We start from the raw sequence: 12,170 nt of genomic DNA, 5'->3' as shown, positions 1-12,170 counted from the left end.
GTAGAGGATTTCAACCAGCGATCCCCAAGGTCACACTTTGTACGGCCACCTTGATCGACAACCTCTTCCTCCTCCGTCCAGGTGAGAGGCCACCTGAGGGTGTGGGCTGGCTCCTATAGCCTAGTTTTTAATTCAAGCAACTAGAATCCTGGTGTCCCACACGCACCCAAGGCCTTCTGGCCCATTGCTCCTGCTGCCACCACTGACAACATTCTGAAACATTCACATTTCAAGGTCTGTCTCCTACAGGAAGCCTGCTCTGATTGCCTCAGCCTCCTACAGGAAGCCCTCTCTGATTGCCTCAGTTCTTCTTCGTGCAGTCTGATTGAGATCACTGTCTCCTCTGGACAACTCGTTTCTGAGCTACTCAAGAGCAGAGTCTAGTCCTGGTCCCCACAGACCTCCATGCATAGTAGGAGTTCAGAAAGTGTTTTCACTACAGGGCTCCAATTCCCCAGCCCTTGGTTCTCCCTTCTTTGGCACCAGGGAAGCTGCAACCCCATGCCCCTTCTGCTGTAAGGGGGGAGCCTCTCTGAAGAGCTGAAGTTAGAAAATATGTTCTCTTTTCCGTCCCAGTCACCTCACGCCCCTGACTATCTTTCACAAGAACTCCAGCCTGTTGAGTCATATCTGACTTGTGGTCAACTGTGACCACAGCTCTCTGTTACACCCTCACCCCCAAGGGAGGAACAAACAGCTTCAACTTGACCCTCGGAGACTTGGGGGACACAAAGAGAAGGATACCAATGGCACAGGGTAGGAGGTAGTCTTATCGAAATGACACTTCATTCATTTATTCATTCAACAAGGCTATGTTGACCAGCTCCTCTATATTATCAAACACTGACCACTTTCACTAAATGCTCTTGGGGACATTGGCTGCCATTTCCCGAGGCAACCCAGTGGATCTTTTCTCAGCGCTGGCTTGTTTATTTTCCCCAGCAAGCCCACGGAGGAGATTTATTATGGCACCCGTTCTACAGATGGAGCAACTGAGGCTTGGAGATGTGAAGTGGCCTCCCTGGAGTCCCATATCCAAGTGTCAAGCCAGGCCTCACACCCAGTTCATCCCTTGCCAAAATTCTCAACTCTCCTCCCTCACACTGTACCCCCTTGAGCAAAACCTCTCTCTCCGTCACAAACAACCCATGGGTTTTTTGTGTGATCGTATAGAACTCGGCTGGATCCGGGGGTCCCAGCTTCCTGGGGCTGGACACAGAAGGAGGGGCTGCTAGAGGCAGAGACCCACTCCACTGGGTAGGGAAAGGAGGGAGGGACAGGAAGAGGAACCAAGTTCTAGGGGCCAGGAGAGCCAGCCAGACACAGCCGGCCTCAGGGCCTCTGACCTCAGAGAAAGGAAGTGGCCTGTAGTCTCAGCTGAGCCCAACGGGGTCCCAAGAGTATGGAGATCAGGAGGACCCCAAAAAGGAAACCCTGGACAGGACCATACATGTCTCCTCCCCATCCTCATCTGATCTATATAGCACCAACCCTGGCCATTCCCAACACAGACCCAGCTTCCCTTTCAGCTGTGTGACCTTAGGGAGGACACTTAACCTCTCTCTCCGGGCCATAGTTTTCTCTTTTGCAAGATGGACCTAATCAGAGTACTGACCCAGGCGTGTGCCCAGAGGATGCGATGAGATAATTCACGGAAAAAGCTTAGACCAGTGTCTGGCACAAAATAAGTGCCAGTGGGGTGAGAACTTTTGTGACATATTGTTGTTCCCGGTTACCATAGTTACCATCCACGCCTCACCCTTTGAGGTCTTCAGAGAGAGAATCCACTTCCAGTTCACCCACCCAAACTCCCCACCCCGACTCAGGAAAACTGCAGCCCCACCAGGTCCCTGAATGACTCCACTTCATCCCCTGTATTTAAAATTTCATTTAAAATTTTGCTCTTCTCACCAACACACCAGCTGGTCTCCTTATTTTAAAAACAGAAAATACACTCCCCTGACCCCTCCTTCCCCACAAAGCCTCTTTCCCTCTTCCTGTTCTTGGCCAGACTGTCCAAAAGCAGTCCTCTCTCCCTGTCTATACCTCCTGACCTCCCAAGCTGACCCCTGACCCTGAGGTGTCCATGGGGGGACCCTCTGAGCCTCCAGTGAGCGTGAAGTTCTTTAGCAGCTGGGGGTCCAGTCGACAGCTCCCTGCTTCTCCCAACCGGCCACCTCAGGTCCTGGCTGCCTCCAAACTCAGTCTCTGCTGTGGGATGCTTGCTAACCCCTCCACGCTGCTGTTCCCGAAACCTTGTCCTCCCCCACCTACCCTTCCTGCTGTATCCCAGGGTTCTCAGAGCATCACAGCCAGTTGCTGTTGCTCAGTAGCTGCCTTGTCCGTCTCTTTGTGACCCCATGGACTGTAGCCCACCAGGCTCCTCTGTCCATGGGGTTTTCCAGGCAAGAATACTGGAGTGAGTTGCCATCTCCTTCTCCAGGGGATCTTCCCAACCCAGGGAGAGAACCCACGTCTCCTGTATCGGCAGGTGGATTCTTTACCACTGAGCCACCTGGGAAGCCCATCACACCCAGCACCTGCTTCTTTTTTTTTTCCAGCACCTGCTTCTTGTACCAAACATCTCAGCAGGCCCCCTTGAAACACTGAAATGAAATTCACATGCAACAAATCACACTAACTTCCATCTTTCAGAAACATTGAATGTGGTCCCCTGCAAGGCCAGGAGAGAGTCATTTAGAATAAAATGTGCATGGAAAGATGAAAGTGCTCAGGCCAGTGGCCCAAGAACTCTCACCAGAGTGGCCAGGTGCTAACACCTCAACACAGGTGTGTCCCAGCCAGCGAGACAGCCCCACCCCCACCACCCCAAGTAGGACACATTAACCTCACGAGCAACATAAGCTTCTAAACACTGGATGCTTCTTTCTTTTTCTTAAATTAATTACGCTACCTATTTATGGCTACGCTGGGTCTTTGTTGCTGCTTGTGGGCTTTCTCTAGTTGCAGTGAGCAGGGGCTAATCTTCGCTGAGGTGCACAGGATTCCCATTGTGGCCGCTTCTCTTGTTGCAGAGCACTGGCTCTGGCGTGTGCAGACTTTACTAGCTGTAGAGCGAGCTTAGTTGCCCCACCGCAAGTGGAATCTTAGTTCCCAGATCAGGGATCAAACCTGTGTCCCCTGCATTGGCAAGCGGATTCTTAACCGCTTAGTTAAGAATAGTCCTTAGTCCTCCCACAATTCTTAAAGCACCCTGAGGAGCAGTATAACCCCAGATAGCATTCACAACATCTAGATCGGGGATGGGGTTATGGAAAGGGATGCCCAGAGAGTTGGCAGATCTAGAGGGAGCACTTGACCTGGCCTGGAATCAGGGAGGTTTTCTAGGAGGAGGTGTCACCTGAGCCAGGTCTTAAGGCAAAGATTGGCTTTTCTTTTCTTTTTTTTTTTTTTTTGGCCGCACTGAGTCTTTGCTGCTGCATGTATGCTTTCTCTAGTTGCCACGAGCGGGGGCTACTCACCAGTTGAGGTACAAGGCCTTCTCATTGTGGTGGCTTCTCTTGTTGCAGAGCACAGGCTCTAGGCACACAGGCTTCAGGAGTCGCAGCAAGCAGACTCAGGAGTTGTGGCGCACAGGCTGAGTTGCTCTGCAGCCTGTGGGATCTTCCCAGGTCAGGGATTGAACCTGTGTCCCCCACATTGGTTGGTGGGTTATTAACCACTGGACCAGTAGGAAAGTCCCTAGATTGGCATTGTTAACCAGGCAGGAAGGATGTTCTGGGCAGAGGGCTCAACATCTGCAAAGACTTAGAGGCAAGGGAGTGAGGACCTGAAAGAGCTCTTCCTAAAGTCCTAGGTTACTGGCACAGACTAGGCGCTCAAGAAATCTCTGTGGAGTGGCTGCATGGGGATGGCAGTGATGGGAAGCCGCCAACTGAGAGATGGGGTCATAATTGCCATTGGAAAAATTCACACTTGGGACTTCCCTGGTGATCCAGTGGTTAGGACTGCACTTCCAATGCAGGGGGCATGGGTTAAATCCCTAGTCAGGGAACTGAAGTCGCAGATCTGCATGGCACAGCCAATAAATAAACTTAATAACAGTAAGGATAATAAAGTAGTGTTCTTTTTTATTTTTTTTTAATTTATTTATTTTAATTGGAAGCTAATTACTTTACAATATTGTAGTGGTTTTTGCCATACATTGGCATGAATCAGCCATGGGTGTACATGTGTTCCCCATCCTGACCCTCCCTCCCACCTCCCTCCCCATCCCATCCCTCAGGTTCATCCCAGTGCACCAGCCCTGAGCACATGTCTCATGCATCCAACCTGGACTGGCGATCTGTTTCACACTTGATAATATACATGTTTCAGTGCTATTCTCTCAGATCATCCCACCCTTGCCTTCTCCCACAGAGTCTGAAAGACTGTTCTTTACATTTGTGTCTCTTCTGCTGTCTCGCATATAGGGTCATCGTTACCATCTTTCTGAATTCCATATGTGTGCATTAGTATACTGTATTGGTGTTTTTCTTTCTAACTTAAAAATATGGACTGCTTCACGAATTTGCGTGTCATCCTTGCACAAGGGCCATAGCTAATCTTCTCTGTATCGCTCCAATTTTAGTATATATGCTGCCAAAGCAGGCACTCCATATGTATCTTTTTATTTACTATGTGTGTGTGCTAAGTTGCTTCAGTCACGTCCAACTTGTTGCGACCCCATGGACTGTAGCCCATCAGGCTCCTCTGCCCATGGGATTCTCAAGGCAAGAATACTGGAGTGGGTTGCCATGCCCTTCTCCATGTTCTTTTTTAAAAAAGAAAGAAAAACTCACTCAATAATCAGGCTAGAAGCAGTCTCAGGGGCTCCAGCCCTGCCCCTTCCTCCCCTCTACCTTCCCCCAAACACTCCCTCCTCTGCTTTCTCTTCCTGCTTCAGTCACACCTCTGTACTTGCCCTGGCAGTTCACTCTGTCTGCTGAACCTTTTCTCTCTGTACTTGATCAAAACCCTTCTCAGCTTTCACACACCATCCCCAAAGCCCCCTGGGAGCCCAGCCACTCACGAATGTAGATGCAAAAACCTGGCCTTTGCTGTCAGATGACCCCGGATTTGAACCCCACGTCCTTGGAACCAGGTTAGCTGCATCCTTAGTCAAGGGTCAAAGCCCTCTCAGGCCCCAGTCTCCTTCCCAGACTTTACAGCACTGAGCTATGACAATTGCCAATAATATGGGTGACACCTTGCAGGGCTGAGTCCCTTCACTGCTCACCTGAAACTATCACAACATTGTTTGTTAATCAGCTATACCCCAATGCAAAATAAGTTTTAAAAAAAAATTGGCAACACCTGCCTCCAGCATCGGGCGTGTCATGATGCTTGGTGAATGTTAATTCTGCCAAGTGTCCCTCTTCCGGGAACACTTCCCCTTCCCTACTTTGTTCCCCCAAAGCAGTTAATCTCTCTTTTCAACCCTGGGAAGTAAGGCTGCTTCTCCCATTTTACAGATGAAGTCACTGAGGCTCAGAGCAATGTTAGGTCACACAGCCAGGATCAGAACCCAGATCTAACCCACACCCAAAATTGGGCTGATTTAATGTCTCTGGATATTCTTCCATGAATCCCCACCCCAACCCCCCACCTCAGAGACTGTCAGCATGACCAGAATCTGAGCTAGCACCTCCCCTGCTCAGGAACCTTCTATGGCTCCCAAATTCCCCCTGGGGAGCACTGGGGAGAGAATGGATTCTCATCTACCTCTGCCCTGGAGTTGCCCACGCTGACCCTCCCGCTTGATCTCTGCCTGAATCCCCTCCCAGATGGGCCCAGCACATGATCTCCACTCCCCTGGCAAGTCCTGGTCATCTTTGAAGACCTGACTTTGGTTCCCAGTATCTTTGCTCTTGAGTTTCCCAAGTGGTGCTAGTGGTAAAGAACCTGCCTGCCAATACAGGGGACATAAGGGCTGCAGGTTCGATCCCTGGGTCAGGGTGATCCCCTGGAGGATGGCTTGGGAACCCACTTCAATATTCTTGCCTGGAGAATCCCATAGACAGAGGACCTGGTGAGCTACAGTCCATAGAGTTGCAAAGAGTCGGACGTGACTGAAGCGTCTTATCACATATGCATCTTTGTTCTTGGGGGCTTCCTCTGAAGCTGGGTTTCTTTCTTTGCCCTTGTCCCTTGCCAGGTCCTCCCTGCAGGGGCTGAGAAAGGACTTAGTCCAAATCTCTGCCCTCCAGGGGCTCCAGGTCTGGTGGGTGTGGGGATTCCTTCAGGAGAGACACCTTGTCTGAGCATGAGTTACCAGCTAGGAGAGCTCCACCACTCTGTGCCCGATCCCTCTGTGACAGGGTATATTGAACAGAGGGAGAGAGTGCCTGAGAGAGCCAGTGTGCTGAAGTGTTTAAGGTGCTGGATGACCTCAGCTGGTTTAAGAGGAGAGAGCATTCCTAGCAGGCTTCCTGGAGAAGGAGTTTAAATGGGGAACTTGTGTCTGAGTCTCCTCCTTGCCTTGAGACCGAAGAAAGGTGTCAGCTGATGAAAAGCTGAGGGAGAAAATTAAAAGGGAAAGTGGGAGCTTGGAATGTGCCAGAACTGACTCTCTAAGGATGGAGACCACGGCAGGGGTGGTGGGAAGCCTGGAGGAGCTGAGGACCAAGGTCACAGCAGGGCACTGAGGCAGAGATCACAGACACATGGTGACTGAGAGAATCTCAGGGGGACGGGTTAGGAGGACCCCAAGGTAGGAGGAAGCAAGTTGGGGGAAGAAGGTCACACTGAGGTGGAAACATTGTTGTTCAGTCATTCAGTCATGTCCGATTTCTTTGTGACCCCATGGACTGCAGCTCACCAGGCTTTCCTGTCCTTCACTATCCCCCAGAGTTTGTTCAAACTCATGTCTGTTGAGTCGGTGATGCCATCCAACCATCTCATCCTCTGCTGCCCCCTTCTCCTTTTGCTTTCAATCTTTCTTAGATCAGAGTCTTTTCCAATGAGTCAGCTCTTCACATCAGGTGGCCAAAGTGTTGAAGCTTCAGTTTCAGCATCAGTCCTTCCAATGAATATTCAGGGTTGATGTCCTTTAGGATTGACTAGTTTGATCTCCTTGCTGTCCAAAGGATTCTCAAGAGTCTTCTCCAGCAGCACAGTTCGAAAGCATCAACTCTTCAGGACTCACCCTTCTTTATGGTCCAATTCTCACATCCATACATGACTATTGGAAAAACCACAGCTTTTGACTATACGGAAATTTGCCAGCAAAGTGATGTCTCTGCTTTTTAATACACTGTTCGTCATACCTTTTCTTCCAAGGAGCAAGCGTCTTGGGTCAAATGCCAGGGAAAAGTCAGGAACTCAGCCTGGGCCAAGGGAGGGAGAGATGGGCTGGGGATGTGAGAGAGAGGGTGGGTGAGCTCCCCCATCAAGCCTTCCCTGATGCCCTCCTCCCCTCCCACAGTTGCCAGATCCCCAAGCACACTCTGCCGCACTGGGCCAGGCATCACCCTCTGCTCCATGGCAACGGGATACAAAGTGGAGGGATGCTGGTACCCAAAGAGAGAGGGCTGAGGGACATATCCAAGCTGTCATTCTGTCTGTCCTCCTCTTTTGGGACTAGACCTTGTCTCCCTCTCCTGTCGTCCCTGAGATGGGGAAGGAGGGAGGGAGGTGGCAGGTGGGCAAGGGGACAGCATCAGAAGCTGATGATGCAGGTGAGCCAGGTGGGAAGGGGAGGAGTGCTGAGGCACCAGTCCCCGCCACGCCCCCTGCAGGGGCTCACCGTCACCCACCTCCCCCACCCCCAGGGTAGCAAGGAGCGCTTCCACTGGCAGAGCCACAATGTGAAGCAGAGCGGCGTGGACGACATGGTACTTCTACCCCAGATCACTGAGGACGCCATCGTGGGCAACCTCCGCAAGCGCTTCATGGATGACTACATCTTTGTACCCTGGGCTGTGGGCGGGGTGGGCAGATGCAGGACTGAGGGACAGGAGGATGACTGACCAGTGGATGGAGGGATGGTGGGTGGATGAGGGCAGGGGAGGATGAAAGAGAGGCTGTAGGCTGGAAGGGACACGCCTACCTGACCACAGGAAGAGTGGGGGTGGGCAGCAAGAGCGCGGGGCGTTAGGACCCGGGTATAGCAGAGTGGCAGGGGGGCTCCCGTTGGGAGTGGCCGCGGTTCTCACTGCTCCCTCTGCTCTGGGGCAACTCAGGCACAGCACCCGCTGTTCCCCTCTTTCTGGATCCAGCTCAGTTTTTTCCTAAGACATCTGGAGTATCTCCATCTCTTCCTCCAAGTCATGGGGCTCTAGGAGGCCCCAAGGGAGCAGGAAGAGGGGACAGGGCCCCTTGAGGGACACAGCTTGCCAGGACGCTGCATGGCCCTTAACCACCTCCACCCCAGACCTACATTGGCTCCGTGCTCATCTCCGTAAACCCCTTCAAGCAGATGCCCTACTTCACAGACCGCGAGATCGACCTCTACCAGGGCGCGGTGAGGCGGGGACTGGGAGGGAGCCACAGCCCCAAGGCTTCCCACTGACCTTAGCCCTGGGCTGAGCCCTGGTCTCTCCCACCAGGCCCAGTATGAGAATCCCCCACACATCTACGCCCTCACCGACAATATGTACCGGAACATGCTTATAGACTGTGAGAACCAGTGTGTCATCATCAGGTACAGACTGGGAACCCCAGACCCTCCTCCCCAAAGCCCTCCAAACAGCATCACCACCCCAGGGAGGTTTAATTGGAACTCCTGATCCAAACAGAGCCTCGCTGTCCCTCTCCACCCCCAGCCCCACTCTACTTAGCTTCTCACCATCTGATCCATGAAGTATTTTAGGCATTCATTCTGTTATTGCCCACCTGTTCCATCTAAGTGTCAGGAGGATAGAGTTTTAGATCCATCTTGTTGGCTATGGTATCCCCTGGGCTATTGCCTGGCACCCAATAGGCGTCAGTGAATAAACGATCAGAGCCCCAGCTAGAAAGGGCACTTCCTCCACCCCTGGTCATTCATCATCCTTTCTCTCCCCCATCCTCAGTGGAGAGAGTGGAGCTGGGAAGACAGTGGCAGCCAAATATATCATGGGCTACATCTCCAAGGTGTCGGGTGGAGGCGAGAAGGTCCAGGTAAAGCAAAACAGGAAGAGAGGCTGAGTCTCCCCACACGGAATTTCATCCCCTCACCTCCAAACTCCCACCCCCACCTGCCTCTTTCCCCAGCACGTGAAAGATATCATCCTTCAATCAAACCCACTGCTGGAAGCCTTTGGCAATGCCAAGACAGTGCGCAACAATAACTCCAGTCGCTTTGTGAGTCTTGTGGCCTCTATACTGTTTGTCTCTCTCTTTCCTTTACCTATATGCTCCACAGTACGGGAAATACCTGCTCCTCAATGGGAGACTGGCTTCCTGTTCATGATCCCTCTGAAAAAAAAAGTTCCCCATCAGCAGCTCTGTGGAGGCCAAGACATGTTCGCATACCATTCTTGAATACTCCTCCCCTGGCTGCAACTAGGCTATGTCTGTTCCTATTTGCATTTCAGGTCCCATTTATTCCCTCATTCATTCTTTCTTTCATCAAATGCTTCTTGGAGTCCTTCTTTGTGTCAGGTGCTATGCTGAGCCTAATGAAAGACAGAATAGGTCAACAGATTTGGGTTTGTCATCATTTTCTGTCACTGTTTGGATGTGTGGCTTGGACAAAAAAAAAAAAACCAATGTAACCTTGTGGGTCTCCTCTGTTGGAATGGGATGGTGTGGTGGCTTAGATGGTAAAGAATCTCCCTGCACTTCAGGAAACCCAAGTTTGATCCCTGAATCGGGAAGATTCCCTGAAGGAGGGAATGGTTACCCACTCCAGTATTCTTGCCTGGAGAATCCCATGGACAAAGGAGCCTGGAGGTTACAGTCTATGAGGTCGCAAAGAGTCAGACACAACTGAGTGTTAGTCACTTTCATAGACTTCAATAATTTCAGTAAATGCTTGAACATGGAAATGGCTTAATGAATTCTGACACTAATGAGATTTTTTCCCCTAGATATTATCTATAATAATATTTAATTTTCTAATATATTTCAATATAATTATATTTAAAGTATTTTCTCCAATATTTTATTTTAAAAATTTTCGTATACATGGAAAAGCTAAACACTACAGTGAACACCTGTATGCTCATCTCCCAGATTCTACCATTTATGTTTTACTATTCTTGCTTAATCATATGTGCCTTGATCATACCTTTCCCTCAAACACTTGAGCATGCAGATGATTAATCAGAGTCAAATATAAATTTGCAGCCCTCTTTCATTTCTTTTAAAGTTAAATTTGCGAGCCTGCCTCCCGCCGCGGAGGTGCCTGGTAAAGTCTTGGCTTGTGCACCCAGGGTTGCAGGGGGTTAGGGGCCCAGGAAGTCGGGGACATCGCGCTGTGCTGCTGTGTACGCACCCTCGTCTGTCAACAGCAAGACTGCTCGAGACAAGGGTGTCCTTTCTCCTTTCCCTTGTCATCTCCCTGTCCCTGGCCCAACATGATACTGACCAAAGCCCAGTATGACGAGATAGCCCAGTGCCTAGTGTCTGTACCGCCTACCAGGCAGAGCCTGAGGAAGCTGAAGCAGAGGTTCCCCAGTCAATCACAGGCCACTCTGCTGAGCATCTTCTCCCAGGAGTACCAGAAACATATTAAGAAACATATTAACATGCCAAACATCATACTTCCAAAGCGATTGAAAGTTATTACCAGAGGTATCTGAATGCAGTGGGGGGAAATGGAGCTGCCCCAGTGCTCCTGGAGCTAGCCAATGAGGTGGAGTATGCACCCTCATTAATGGCTCGGATCATACTGGAAAGGTTTCTACAAGAGCATGAGGAAGCTCCACCCTCCAAGTCTGTTATAAATAGTATGCTACGGGACCCTTCTCAGATTCCAGATGGAGTTCTAGCAAATCAGGTCTATCAGTGCATCGTGAATGACTGCTATTATGGACCACTGGTGGACTGCATCAAACAGTCCACCCACATGTTATTTTCCTGCCACAAGTTATATTCACAGACACAAAAGGTGTGAGAAACCAGCCACCTCAACTTTCCAAAGTGTGACTCCATGACAGAACTGTTAGACAAAGACCTGAACTGTGGAACAAGGAAAGATAATGATACAGGAAGCTTGAAGTGCTGTGGTTTTCACTCCTGTACCATCAGTTTCATGATTCAACATTTTAGATGTAAATAATTCACAGCAATAAAAGTGAGAGCACAAAAAAATTAAAAAATTTAAAAATAAAGTTAAATTTGCATACAGCAAAATATGTAAATCTAAAGGGGACTATTCATTAATTTAGACAACTGCATACACCCATGCAACCAACACTCCTATCAGTATACAGAATATCACCATCTCTGCAGAAAGTCTCCTCTTGTCTCTTTCTAATTAGCCTCTACTTCTACCTTACCCAAGAAGAAGTCACTCTAATTTTTTTTTGGCACCATAGATTAGTTTCAGCAGTTTTAGGATTTCATATAAATAGAATCACACAGTCTATGTTTTCAGACTACTAATATACAGAAAAACATGAATGAACCACAAGAACATTTAATTCTATTTTATTTTATTTTATTCTATCCTATTGCTGTTGTTGTGTTCAGTGGTGTCCAACTCTTGCGACCCCATGGACTGTAGCCTGCCAGCCTCCTCTGTCCATGGGATTTCCCAGTCAAGAATACTGGAGTGGGTTGCCACTTCCTTCTCCAGGGGATCTTTCCAATCCAGGGGTCAAACCCAAGGTACTTATGTCTCCTGCATTGGCAGGCAGATTCTTTACCACTGGTGCTACCTGGGAAGCCCCTTGTTTTATATAATTTTGGTTCAGACGGTAAAGAATCCACCTGCAGTGCAGGAGACCCACGTTCGACTCTTGGGTGGGAAGATCCCCTGGAGGAGGGAATGGCAACAGGGCTAGAGGTCCCAGGTTAGGGCTTGAATCATCAGGGAGGGAGGAAAAGGCATTTCTGGCCCAGGACCCAACTTAAGCAAAGGCTGGAGGGAAAGAGCTGGTGAGAAGAACAGTAAGTGGGAGTTGGGGAGAGAAGAGTTACTTGAGGTCACTTGGGAAGGAAGGCTCATAAGACCCATCCCCAGTCCTTCCTCACCTGTAGCCCTAGGGCTCTGGGCGGGGGCTGATGTGGCTTTCTCGGGT

General features: G+C 50.0%; 1 protein-coding gene, 1 non-coding gene and 1 pseudogene across 5 annotated transcripts in view; 2 read left to right on the top strand and 1 right to left on the bottom strand.

The window, feature by feature from the left end:
* MYO1F (myosin IF) overlaps positions 1 to 12,170 on the top strand; it is a 39,862-nt gene that overhangs the window by 3,229 nt on the left and 24,463 nt on the right. For 2 of the 4 annotated variants that reach the window (XM_061150524.1, XM_061150522.1), the window contains exons 2-6: positions 7,773 to 7,910; positions 8,375 to 8,464; positions 8,550 to 8,644; positions 9,015 to 9,102; positions 9,196 to 9,285. The exons of 1 other annotated variant lie outside the window; for it this stretch is intronic. In XM_061150524.1, the coding sequence (XP_061006507.1) occupies positions 7,773 to 7,910; positions 8,375 to 8,464; positions 8,550 to 8,644; positions 9,015 to 9,102; positions 9,196 to 9,285 (501 nt within the window). The remainder of the gene's footprint in view (positions 1 to 7,772; positions 7,911 to 8,374; positions 8,465 to 8,549; positions 8,645 to 9,014; positions 9,103 to 9,195; positions 9,286 to 12,170) is intronic. One more of the 4 variants, XM_061150525.1, reaches the window with a different exon arrangement.
* LOC133062979 (U6 spliceosomal RNA) lies at positions 4,508 to 4,611 on the bottom strand. The gene has a single exon (XR_009694298.1). It is a non-coding gene; the product is annotated as a U6 spliceosomal RNA (small nuclear RNA).
* LOC133062027 (CDAN1-interacting nuclease 1-like) lies at positions 10,087 to 12,168 on the top strand (annotated as a pseudogene).

This window comes from Dama dama, chromosome 9 (assembly GCF_033118175.1).
Source record: "Dama dama isolate Ldn47 chromosome 9, ASM3311817v1, whole genome shotgun sequence".
In the NCBI taxonomy this organism is placed as follows: Eukaryota; Metazoa; Chordata; class Mammalia; order Artiodactyla; family Cervidae; genus Dama; species Dama dama.
The sequence above is the reverse complement of the archived record's forward strand: the minus strand, read 5'-3'. Positions and strand labels throughout refer to the sequence as shown.